We start from the raw sequence: 13538 nt of genomic DNA, 5'->3' as shown, positions 1-13538 counted from the left end.
CAGGGGAGCTTTTTTTGTTCAAAAAAGCAGCTTCTAAAATCACTGTATTGCACCATGCATTGAAATTGGCTGCTGTCATCTCAGGCAAGAGAATGCTGCTGTGCATGGGTGACTGGTTTAAACTGTCTATGGCCAGTTTGTTGCACAGGCCAAGAAAGGGCCACAGATGTTTAACAGCTGGTCTGAGTCCTACTGAAGTACCTTTCACATCCTCCAGGGCCACCTCAAGCTCCTGGCTGCAGTAACAGGTTTTCTTCATTAAACATGCAAGTATTTCTTCTATTTTAGTAAGTTTATTGAACCTGACTTGCAGTATTTAATAGCACTACTTGCTCAGCCTGGCTGCAAACTGTGGGTGATCATCCGTGACCAATTTCATAAATACTTGACATTACCTGGTGTCTGGAAAGACAAACTGTGGAACTCTGCAGTGGCACTTTGCAAATTGCTTTTCTGAACAGAGCAACACTCTACCTGGTCAATATTAATTACAGGACAGGAGTGAAAAAAATGTGATTTTCTGAACACAGAAACACTATGGTGATGTTATGCCAAGCTACTAGTTGGGTGCCTCTCTTCCACCCAGTATCAGAAGTAGCTGTGGGTTTTAGGTGGTGGTGAGTTTTTGGGCACTGTAATGGAGAGGACTGAAAAAAGATGAATTGGGATGTCAAGGAGAAGAGCAGCGCACGTACTCTGGAGGAACACCAGCAGGTACAGAATTACATTTTTCTTTGCAAGTGTTGGATGGGGCCTTTCCTCTGTGGCTGGGTGCAAATACAATTGCTTCTGCTTGGAGACCGACTTTTCCAGTGCATATGTCCAAGATATAACTATGCCTATTAATTCATGTGTTTGTCTTTATCTCCGACAGTTTCAATCTGAAAAGGCTGGGATACTGATAGACTAGTAGGCAATGAACTTTCCCAGTTCCTGAGAGTGATTTGCAATTTATTCTAGTGTGGCTGCCTGCAGATGCTAGTCTTATTCACAGCAAATAAATGTCTCTCCCCTCCCTGCTTTCCCTCAAACCTTTCCAATTTTGGAGGATTATTATTTGGCATCATTTAGCTGACTGTTTCTAAATTTTGTATGAGTCCAGGGGAGAAGGAAGAGGTTTGCTGTGCTGTTTCCTCAAAGGCTTTGAAACAATGTTGCCATCTTAAATCCTGCCTCGTTGCCCCTGGGGAGTCTGAATCTGGCAGGAGGAAGGTCTCGCATTTCTTTTAAGGTTGCAGTCCAGCCCTGAGCCATAGAAGCAGACAAAGGAGCGTGTTTTGGCTCTGGCACCTCAGTGTGTTCACTCTGCAGTTGGTACCAGCTGCCTCCAGGCCAGTGCAGGGCAATGCTGTGCTGCGGGAGGTGAGTCCGTCTGCTCAGGGGAGCTGATGCTCATCCAAGTTTGTGGATTGCCAATTCCCCCTGAATCTGAGAACCTCCACTGCTGCTGCTCTTGCTTCTTTGATGAAGGACAGACTGCAGATTCCCAGGCAAAACCTGTGACAGGAAACATAATCTGCAAAAATAGCTGTAGTAAAATACATTAATCCCATGCCAGTATTGCTGGTGCAGGTGTTCCTGAAGAATCCTGCCCAAGCCCTCACCGGGGCAAGTGGGAATATCAGAGAAGCTAGAGAGGTTTCTGGTTTCTCAATTCCCATCACCTTTTGTGTATTGATTTCTTAAACTCTCATTCCCAAGACAGAACTGTGGCTGTGCTGTAATCTAAGGGAAGTGCTGCATGGAGACTGTCTCTGAAGAGAGAGGGGAGATGAGATTTGCAGGGGTCTGATGAGATGCCACTCATTACTGCCTGTAAAGTGTTTTTTCAAATCTCGGGTAATGGTGCTTCAGGAGAGTCTGTGCTTTGAGTTGCTGACAGCTGGGGGTGTCCTTCTCTGCAGTGTCTGTGAGGTGGCAGTTTTATTCTCTCTGTTCCTCTCTGGAGACAGAGGGACAAGTGGAACAGGATATTGGAAAACACTGCAAAAGGGCATGTTACGTTTGGCTTAATTAATAAAGACCTTGTTGTTGGAATTAATTGCGAATTCTCCTGAGAATAATTTCACAGGAGATTGAGTTACTGTAGGCCCTGGCCTGATCTGAGTGGATGGCAATGTTGTAAATGACAGCACCAAGGTAACGTGTGTGTCTGTGTCAATCAGATCCTGGGTTTCATAATTTCATAAATTAAATTCCTTCTTTTATTCAATTAGTGTGCTAAAGACGATCTGCATTGCTTATTGTACCTCTGATGGCATGGCCCGATCGGACACAGCGTTAGCTCAGGCCATGGCACACCCAGGGAACAAAGTGCTGTGCTGCTGGGGGCGACTCTCCAGCCGTGCCAGGGAACAAGGAGAAATCCTCCTTTGCTTTATGGCACAGCTGCACATCTCAGCTGGTGTGTAGCTGCTCTCACTGCAGGGGCTTGTAATCCTCTCCTTAGGCGCCTCCTGCTGTGTGTGCCCAGGGAATGATGTAGGGAGGCTCCCGTGCGGGGCTGTTCCTGTCCCTGGGAGCCCTGCTCGGAGCCAGGTCATGCTGATCCATCACCCTGATGGTGCACCCACACATTTCCAGGCTCTGCACTCCTTTGGGATGAGCCAGCCCCCATGCTGGGCTGCAGGCACGCATGGGTTTGATCGCTCCTTCAGCGTGGATGTGATGTGACATCTCACAGCAGAAACTTGTGAGTTCCTCCCCTGCTGCTCAGCAGTGACTGCTGTGGTGCAAAAAACACACAGCAAAGGGGAAAAGGAGTCTGTTTCTTGTGTGAAGGGGACAGACTGTCTTTCAAACCAGCATTAAAAGGGCTGCCAATGCAGCTACTTACATGTTGAAAAGGTTTCTGAGATCTTGGATGTGTTGAACAGCAGAATCTCTTGTGTCCCCTTTTGTGATACTAAGCAATTTCAGAAAAATAGTCTCTGATGGACTGGGTCCCTAAAGACAGCAAATAGGTCAAGGGGATTGTTGCTGGTTGCTTCTGTTAATGTTTTCTTTTTCCTGGAATTCTGGCTTTTTCTTAGTGCAGCTTAGGCGCAAACTAAATTCCTTCATGTGGAAAACCCAAGATGCTATGAAGAAACACCCTGAGCAAATCAGAAAAATCTGAGCAAATCAGACATGGCAGCCTGACAGAGCCTGGCCAGAGGTCAGTGTTGAGCCACACTCACACACCTGGAATGCTGGGCAGCCTGGTCCCAGTGGAGCCTTTGCAGCCACGGGGAAATGAGGGACACAAGGCATGGGGGACACCTTTATTGTGGCTGTTGGCAAAGACCAACTGTAACCACATTCCTGTGTTCTCCTTGCAAGGCTTCTGCTACCTTGTGGAATAAGGTTTCAACCAGGTCCTAGCAACTTGCTGACTTGGAGCTGTGAAACAGCAGCCATCTGCAGATCACACGTGCCTGGTTTTTCCTGCAAATGCCACTCATGTGGCATGCAGGTCATGGGTTTGATGGGTACCACTGGTGGTACAGACAATGCTCACCAGGAAGAGCCAGAGCAGCTAGGGCAAAGGGCTGGTTCTGTTCAGCATTGATATTCGAGAGCTGGGACAGCTCTCCCTGTCCTTGTGTCCACCCTGCTCTGCCCTGAGGTGGCTGGGAAGTGTTGCAGACATCTTTTATGGAAAAATTCTTTCCTTAGGATTTTTCCTCCTGAGAAGCTGAGAGGCCTCAGGAACAAAATGTAAACATTGATTATCTGCTGCTGTGGAATGCAACAGGTGGATTTTTGATTGGCCCATGTTGGATGTTTCTAATTAATGGCCAATCACAGCCCAGCTGGCTCGGACAGAGAGTCTGAGACAGAGCCTTTGTTATCATTCTTTCTTTTCTATTCTTAGCTAGCCTTCTGATGAAATCCTTTCTTCTATTCTTTTAGTATAGTTTTAATGTAATATATATCATAAAATAATAAATCAAGCCTTCTGAAACATGGAGTCAAATCCTTGTCTCTTCCCTCAACCTAAGACCCCTGTGAACGCCGTCACAGGGAAGTGTTACTTGTCAGGGTCAGAATGGCATGGCAGGGGGAGACAGTAGTCCCCTTTCCTATGTCTGTGTGCTGACTACACTGAAAGGCTTTTTCAAGTCAATTTTTTCTAAAGAAAATGCCTTTGTCCCCAGTGGCTGGACAGAGATGGTAGCTTTATGATTCTGATGGTCTTAGAGTGTGAACCTGTAACTTATCTTGCAGTATATTCTCTACATCCTTTCACTAGGTACCCAGAGCATGACCAAACATCTTCCCCACATATTTCAGAAAAGAACAAGACAGGAAAAGCAAGGGGTAATATATCTGACTGTATTTCAAAGTTGTTGATTGTAAACAAACTTTGTTGAAGAAATAAAATCACATGACAAGATATCAGAGTGATACTACAAATAAATTTTGTTCTTGTTGCCACACTTCACATTTTTGGAACTCGGAATTCAGCTTATGGTGTACAAAATTTGTAAAAATTTATTGCAAGCATGCCTTTGTGTAGAACAAAACTGGTGTCACAAAAGTAGTTCCCTGTCCCATGCAGAAACACAGCTGTGTGTCTCTTACTCTGAAGAGGTCACACACCTGCATTTCCTGAAAGACTTGGCTGTTATAAAATTGGTCTGAGAAGATTTTTAAAAAGAAAAAAATAAAGTAATTTGCAGTGTATATTTTACCTCTGTAATTTATGCTTTCAACAGAAATCTTCAGAATTTTAAAGAATATGGAATTTGCAACAGAACCGCAGCTGCTGATGGTGTGAGCACAGCCCAGTGGTCTTGAAAGCACTCAGCCTGCTAAGGCCCATCTTCGCAATTGGAACTGTCACTGCATTTGATGGAATGTAAGTTGCACACATTGAAAAACAAATGAAAACAAAATGTCAATGGGGAGACTCCTTCTCCAGAATCCCCATTGTTCCTGTTTCTACTGTGGTGCTTCCACAGTCTGTAGCTTCCATGCTGTGCTGACATGCAGCAGCGCTGTGACTCCAAGGCTGACGACTACTGAACACGTATAGCCTAAGGAAAGGCATGGAGTGAGGCAGGGATGTAGCTAAAGCAGGGTTTGTGTTACTCAATCAGCTGTGCAGACTGGTTATGTTAAACATCAGCCTTTTCTTTAATTCAAGGGCAGCAGGAGAGAGGGGTATACATGCTGGAATGATGAGAGTTAGAAGGGATCACCTGGCTTCTCTCTCTACACGTGCCCATCCTCTGAACTTTCTTCTGCCTTCTCAAACCCACTGTTGAACTCCTCCCTGTGTCTGTGTCTACATCCCTCCATGCTGATTAGCCACACCTTCACAGGATCAGAATAATCACTGGCATAAACCTGAGTTTTGTTATCTCTGATACCAGCCCCAGACCATGGGATCAAGCTATTTTTTTTTATTTCAGTACTGAAATGCCAGGCAAATATTTAGTTTATATCTAGAAGAAAAATCCAGGTTGCAAAATAAGTCAGAGAGACCTGTGAACTGTTTTCCATCAAATGAGCAACTATGTTTCACAGAGACATGCAAATTGTTCAGCAGTCATGTTTTGCAAATGCCTTGACACAGATTATTTGAGAACAAGACCACAAAGTTACTTTGACACAAGTGGGTTGGGGTTCTGGACAGCTGAACCTAGTGCACTGTGCTTTGCTTTTAAATTTCTAGGCTTTTTGAGGGGAACTAGTGGAAATAGGTCAAAATGCTCTGAAGGCCAGAGCACACTGTAAATACTTGAAGTGTGAAAGCATTTGCCAGAGTGTTTATTTTAGAAACAGAGTTGCAAGGGCTGGGAGCAAACTGCATAGGCCTGGAATTTTCCCTTTCCTAGAAAACCTTCTGAGACCAACTTGACTATGAAGTCTGCTTGTCCAAGGAGCTTGGATTGCAAATTGTGATCTTGTATCTCCCCAGCTTTTTTCCCCAGTCAGGTCCTGCCCATCATGGTCCTACAGCACAGCATGACAGTCCTCTCCCACTGGGTTCCTCACCCAGGCCCCCCAAGGCATCCAAGGCTGTTCAGGTACAGCAAATGATGCTCTCCTGGGTCAGGTTTTCACACTACACATCATGTGGACCACTCTGACATCCAATACAAGCAATTATTACTTCAAAAGAGTGATACAAAAGGGATTTACCACTTAAGGCCTTTTAGTGATACTTAACAGCTGTTCACCAAACCCATCAGAGTGAAAGGGCTTCAAAAACAAAGCAAAACACAAAGAAAATCCCCAGACCCTGTCAAAGGTCTCTCTATGACAGCAACGAAGAGCTGAGGACTATTACAGCCATGCCAGTTGGAGCAGTGGGTGTGGTGCTGCTGAAACCTCTTTGGGGTCCATCCAGACCTGCTGGGACAGCACTAATGGGGCAAAGCAGACAACACCTTCACAGTGATTGCAATCAGAACAGCCCGCAGAAACAATACCCTGTTTCATCTGAGATCTGCAAAACAGCAGAAAAGACCAGCAGAGCAACACTACAGAAGTAAACTGAAGGGCCAACTCTGTGTTAACCCTTCCAGACTAACCAAGAACGTGCAGGATGCTTTGGATGTGTTCAAAGTGCAAGGAATGAAGGAAGCAAAGGAAAGTGTGGGGCAGGAAGCTTCTCCAGGGCTAGATTTCCAGAGAGGCAAAGCTGTCACTCAGAAGAAGAGGAAGAAATCCTTTTTACAAAGCACAGCTGTTCTCAACTGTTTCCCAACAGTGAGGTGATGATACGAAGGTGCTTCAAGTTCATGATGCTTCTGATGCTTACAAAGGTAAGTTTAGGAAGAATTGCGACAAGAATGAATATGTATCAAGTAGCACTGATGACAGGCTTGCTTTTGAGTAGATGATGTGATGTGCTGGTGCAAGTATCCTAGTTAACAGCAGGCCAAATATATACCTGTTTTGGGTTTAGAGTTCCTTGCCCTTGTGAAACTGTGAACAGGTCTTTGACACTTCAGTGTTTTCCTCAGCCAGACTGAGATGAGCTCGTTTTATAAACAGCCAATCTTACATCAATCTGGGCATGAAGGAAGTGCCATGGCAAACTCCATAACAGAGGTGGATGGAAGACTTCATATTCCATCTAAGCCTCAGTGACTTTTCTTAACTCAGTAATTATTTGTCTGAATTTCACACTGATTACTGGACTATTGCAGGGCTTCAGATTTTCTATATATCTAAGTTCCTCTAGGCTTGTTGGGCTCCTACAGATCATCAAATTTTCCCTTACCTTTAGTGCAATTTGGTTTTAACTCATGCCAGACTGTATGAAGGAACCTGTGCTAAGTCCCACAGCCCTTACTTATGGGGAAATGATATTTGGCATACTTTCTAGTTAGGAAAAGTGCTTTTGAACAAGAACCAAGTCATTGAAAACATAGAACATGGCCTTAATTAGCAGGAGAGCAAACTCCACTTTACAGTTTCATCACCCCCCTTATCTGTGCAGTGCCTTGGTGTCTGGTAGGAAAGGAAAAGCTGTGATAAGCTAATGATGTCTCACGAGTGCTGAGGTTGTTACAGCACTTTGCAATCCTTGCTTGGAAAGTACCAGAGATGCACAGAATTATCAGAGCAGCATAATCCCCCAGTCCCCCCCTTGTCAGTGGAATCAGCTCTACCACAAGGGGACTAAGGCATGGAAGAATGAGATACTGGAGGCTTCTTTCACTACTCACTGGCTCAAGACAGAGTTCCAAATAACTGTTAGAAAGAAAGTAACATCTTTGGGGAAAAAAAAGGCCACAGAAATATATCTGGAGGTAAAGAACAGGAATGCTGTTTTTGAGTTGCTAAATTCAATTTTCTCTAGAAATTACCTGAAGAAAAAAAAGTTGTACTTTTATAAATTATGATTCCTAGACTATTTGTATATAGAAAGGTTGGGGATAGAGAATAGAAGCAGAAAATAGAGATGAGATTTCTTTAAATTGTGCCCTATTGTCAAGTATACAGATGGACTGAAGTAAAAAGTGGCAGAATTCCTGCAAGCCCTTGAAGCATTTTTCAACAGAGACAACAGTGGAAACCACTTACGAGTGGCTTCTAAGCTCTGGCAAGTGTGGCATGACACACTGGGAAAAGAAATGTTTTCCAAGAATGGATCGTGGCACAACAGACATTTCCTGAAAGTACTGTGCATAGAAGGTGGTTGGTATGTCCTACTGATGGTCTCGGTTCTTTGAAATAAAGTTTGCATACCATGAACAAGTAATTATCGGTTCTTAGAAGTACGGTTCTAAACAAGTAAGTATCAGTTTTTAGAATATCAGTGAAAATTCAGTTAAGCAGGAGAGAAAGGAGCTGTGCTGTGCTCCCTTCACTACTTCAGTGTTGAACTTTTTTTTCCTGAAAAAGTTTAGAGACATTCCTCTGTGACTTGGTTGGCATTTTGACTGCATTTTACCTACTGCTAAGTTCTCAGATCTCTTACCCAGATTGTCTTAAGGCTACAAACAAACCAAACTATAATTTCACAAGCTATTGCACAATTAGACACACACACACTATAACGAGCATCCTTGCACTACTTTGAGACTTTTTTTCCCCCCCTTTAATTAGGGAGAGGCTTTAATGTTACAAGCAGGTGGAGAACCAAATCTGAGTAAGCCAGTTTGCAGTAAAGGAAATAATCCTGCACAGGCTGAGCTGCAGTTGACAAACTTTAGCCTTTTAAAAATTATCCTATATATTCTTAAATTACTTTGCCTTGGTTGTAGTAACAGAAAAAGTGCAAGATGCTTCTTCAACAAGGAGAAATCTTAACTTTCCCCAACCCTATCCACTTCCAGTCAATAAATGGAGAAGATGAGGGGGAAGAGTCATCTGTAGATATAGACTACACTTTGGTGGCTTTTGCTTGTTGGCTTCAAGAGCCAAAATTCAGGCATTTTGTACATACAAATATATATAAATATTTTTGCTTACTTATGGAATGTTTGTGCATGATAAGAACAACAGTTCCAAATGATGAGGGATGTTTAAGGCTAAGAAAATGAAATTCATTGCAAAGCTATAATTTTGTTTTCATTTTTCTCCTTTACAAAGGAGACCAAAGCATCTTCCCTGTAATAGTCAGCCACTGTGTAATCCCCCGTCAACACCAATTCTAGGGAAAACTACTCAGGACCCAGTCCCTGAGGCAAAAAGCTAGGATCTCATGATTTGAGCTCAAGTAATCCGCATAATTAACTGCATACATTGGTGAAAAATTAAATATTTCAAGGCCTCAGGCCTACAGCCATCCAAAAAAGAAAAGGCATTTTCTGTATAGGATGGCCTAGATCCAGGCCTTTAAGCATACATAGTGATGTAACAATTGGCCAAGGGCTCCAGATTTATCCCAGGGGCTTACAGTGTAGCTGGAGAGTGGTCTGCCTACTCCTCAGAAATGCCAAGTGGCTCCAAGGTGGTCTTGGAAACCATCCCCTGTCTGCTGGGGGCATGGGTATCCTGCACATAGCCCAGCATGGCATGGGAGTGTAAGGAAGCTGGACTCTTCATTTAAGCCATCCCATCAGTAAAGTTCCAGCCATACTTTTCCTTACTGCCCCAGTTTCAACTACCATATAAATTTATGGGATGTAATGAGATAGTAGCTACACTTCCTGATCCAATATAGGCTGGCATTGTCTGAAGCAGGGAGCAATAAGAACACTCTGTGAAATTTCCTGAAAAAAAAGAAAAATATAGGTTTATATTGCTGAACATTTATTTTTCATGCTTCAGGCTAGCTGCTGTCTCCCTTTGAATACTTAGAAGACCGACAAGAACCAGCTATCAAACACACTCAGTCTGAAGAGGGGTGGGCTCAGTTCTCTGCAGGGTCAAGAAATTCTGAACTCATCCTTGGGTTCCTGTGCAGCTTGGCATTGTCAAGGGCTAGGGTGGTAAAAACCCACCCCCTTCTTTTGTGGTTAGGCCTCAGTGAGCACAGTTTTGTCCTTTCTCCCATGTTTCCTGGGTGGAGACCTTGTGGACTGAGCCATGAAAAGGATGCTTAGGAATCCCGCTGCTGTTCATTGTGCAGCTGGCAGGCAGAGCAGGATGTGTGGGACAGGCTCCAGGCTGTCCAGAACCACCATGGAGTCAGCCATGGCCATCCTCTTCTCTCCTTGCAACCAGGTGAGATCTGCCTCTAGGTCTATGCCAAACAGTAAGACTTTGGTGGAAACAGAAAGGTGTCAGTGCAAGGATACTCCATGGGTTAGGCATTTACTAACCCCTGCTGGATTCTTCCTCTCTGTTATTTACATGCTATGCATCTGCATGTCACAGAATGATGAAATCTGAGAAGTTTGCAAATTTATGTTGGTTACCCTCTACTGCCTCTTGTCAGATAGATACATGTAACCTGGTAAGAATTACACTGATGAATCAATCATTCACTCCATTCCTCTTGAATCAACTCGAGTCATTCTTTGGGAGTAAAACTTTTCAGGCTTAGGTCCTCTAATCAACATGGTTTTCTGCCCTGTAAGTTAATGCAATTCTGTTTGTGCCCATCACTGCTAACCTTCAGAATACAGAGTTTTTTGATGATTGAGTTGTGGACTGAAATCAATAAAGTGTAGAGGGCAGGGTAGTAGTTCCCCTCAGTATTGATTCCCTCATTTCAATCATACCTCTCTCTCAACATTGTTTTCTGAAACTCCAGTGGCTTTCAGATTCCACAAGCACCAAAACATGGCCTTGACCATCAGCCCACGATGATGCTTGTCCTCTACAGTGTCACTCAGAACAGAAGAACCCTTTGGGCTTGCTCTGTTTTAGCAAGGTTTAAGGTTGGTTTCAACTGGACTTCTTTCCTTTTATAAGACACAATGCTACGTTATTTTGCTAAACATGTAATCTGCTTAATTACAACTACTGTGACAAGCCCTGAACTCTACCAAAAGGAATTCCTACAGAACACCCCACAGTGATAATGGGAAACACTTGGCTATTAGTGACTTTTATTCCTGCCAACTGGGCGCCAAACAAAATTCTAAAGTGGACCAAAAAGGTCTTGAGAGTTACCAAAGAAAAAGCAAGAAATTATTTTTCTTAAAACTTTAACAGTCCATTACATTAGCTTTTTAAGCAACATTTAAGATACAGTTGAAATCAAGAAAAAATATAGTTGGTATATTTTGATTTCTCACCTGTACAACTGACCGTGGCAGTTAAGATGTGAGGCAGTATTACTTACTGGTTTACTCACTGTTAATTACAGTAATTAACAGTAATTAATACTTAGAGTATTAATCACTGTTTGTGTAAAAAAATGTTTCATCATGGTGAAAAAAGAAAATCACTGTAATGTATTTGTAATTTTAAATTCACTAATGTACTTGGTTTCTCCTACTTTTCCTGTGTTCTAACTGGGATCAAATTGACTTATGTTACATTAATAAAAACGAAGGGGGGAAAAAAAGAAACAGAGAAAGAAGAAATCATGACTGGTCCTCAGTTCCTGGCTGCCTGCCTGTGAAGGTGGTGTTTGTGCAGATGCCTGCTGCAGTGTCCCAGCGGAGGACAGCAGCAGCGACACCTCGCGGGACGGCAGCCGCGCTCAGCCACAGCCCACGGGGCAGCCTCACGGGCTTGTCCCGGAATTTAGCAACTCCCAGGAAGGTGCAGAGTTTCCTGTAAGGCCCATCTAGGACTGCTGAGCTGTGCCAGCTTCTGACAAGCTCTTGGCCCAGGAGGAACTTTACAAGATGACCCTGTTCAACAAATAGCTTTGAGATGACGGCTAATTTTAAGTCTGTTTTCGGTGTACAGATTCCCACAGGGCATTCACATACGGAATTTTGTGTCAGCTTTTCCAGTGGCACTTTCTGCATGAGATGTTTACATCCAGCTGATACTAGGAACAAAGTTCGCACCTCTCTAGTGGCATCACTTGGCGGTTTTGGATGACAGCACTGGTGGTGTCACAAGTTCCTTGCTTTGCTGCTCCAGGTGTGGTATCTTCTGCTTTCCCTCCAGCCCCTGTCTATGCCACCAAAGCAAAGCATCAATGGGTGGGTGAGGTGTCCTCCAAGCCCAGAAGCTCCTTTACAAGTCTTTCACCAAACTGTGCACGGCTGTACCTTGTCACATGGTAGGCCTCTGACATTTTGTAGAGGATGTAGGCATTATTTATAGCAATGCTGATGGCAAACCAGAACACTTGTTGCCAGGTCTTGTTTGGTTTGTGAGAAATGAAATACCTAAAAGCCAAGAAAAGAGGGTAAAACATTGTTCAGCCAAACAGTTGCAGCTGGGATGCAAGAAATCACCCCAAAGATCCTGCAGTCCCAAAGGAGAAGCAGACATGGGACTTAACGCCTAGTTCAAGTATTATTTAAAGAAATTTTGTACAATGTATTTGACAGACATTAACAGCAAATTTGCACAATTTTGGACATTTCTGGTAGTATGTAAAAGAGCAGACCTCCTTGCTCTCAGAAACAAACTTCAGCAATAATCTCACCTCTGTATCACTCCATGTAAATAAGAGTACTGATAAATATTCCTTGAGCTCACCCATGACAAATATCCTTGTGATAGGACATGTAGGTCTGAATCCCTTCAATTTGTAACTAAAAAAAAAAGCCTCAGTCACATTACATTACAATTTTGGGAAGCTTGCTGATGCTTCTCCTCAGATTTATTGTGAGCAAAGGATGATTGCTGCTGCTGTCAACAGTAGGTGGGAGGATGTGGGGGTAGAGCGAGAGCGTACACTGCTGGTAGGTGGACCACAAGGCAGAACTAGAAAGGACTGACATCTTTATATTTAGGCTCTGACTTATTCTAGGACTGCCAGAATATTCTCTCTTCAGTCATAAGATTTCCCATTCTCCTATTTTCCTACTTTCATTTTTTTAGTAACCATTTAAATCTACTACCCGCATTGATTTCCTCAGACCAGATCCCAACATCATTCTCCAGCGACCACCTCCTCCTCTGTCATATATTCTACTGAATTCTTGCTGCCTTGCCCAGAGCTGGCTTGAAAAATCTGTGCTTTTTCTCTCTTCTCAATTTCTAGTTCTTGAAATCTTCTGTACCTCATTGCTATTCCCACAGCCAAGCTTCACTACTGCTATTCTTACTCCCTGCTGTTTCTCCCTGCTACATTGAGAGCTAACACTGTGGACACCAACTGGAATTCAGGAGCCAAAAGTTCTACATTCTGCCTCTCTTTGTGTAGATCAGCTTTACATGCAGAACTGAATGTCTTTTTCCTTCTGGCTCCAAGTGATGCAAATATCACCAGGACAGATTATCAACTAAACACCAGCTACTGCTAGAGGTGGAGAGCTGAGTTAGCCTGAGAGACTTGTGGGCCTAGTAGACCCTTGGTGAATTCTCTATCAGCCTGCTGGCTCATCCTCCCATCACTTCTTAAAAGTCATTTATAAGATGCAAAGGACCTGTGTCTCAAAATTTCTTTGTTTTTTTTTTTTTTGGTCTGATGGATGGGTAGACAGAGCCAAACCAATACCAGCAATGCAGTTCTTGCTTTGTGCAAAGCCAGTGTCTGACCTTTGATTTAAACAGAAGTTCTGTCAGAGAAT

At 43.5% G+C, this 13538-nt stretch overlaps 1 protein-coding gene across 1 annotated transcript in view; it reads right to left on the bottom strand.

Moving 5' to 3' along the window:
• Positions 1-4303: 4303 nt before the first annotated feature.
• Positions 4304-13538, bottom strand: part of PGBD5 (piggyBac transposable element derived 5) — a 67769-nt gene continuing 58534 nt past the window's right edge. The window contains exon 7 of the mRNA XM_036379543.2: positions 4304-12185. Within this exon, the coding sequence (XP_036235436.2) occupies positions 11990-12185 (196 nt within the window). The 3' untranslated portion in view covers positions 4304-11989. The remainder of the gene's footprint in view (positions 12186-13538) is intronic.

The sequence above is a fragment of the Molothrus ater genome, chromosome 3 (assembly GCF_012460135.2).
Source record: "Molothrus ater isolate BHLD 08-10-18 breed brown headed cowbird chromosome 3, BPBGC_Mater_1.1, whole genome shotgun sequence".
Lineage (NCBI taxonomy): Eukaryota > Metazoa > Chordata > Aves > Passeriformes > Icteridae > Molothrus > Molothrus ater.
The sequence above is the reverse complement of the archived record's forward strand: the minus strand, read 5'-3'. Positions and strand labels throughout refer to the sequence as shown.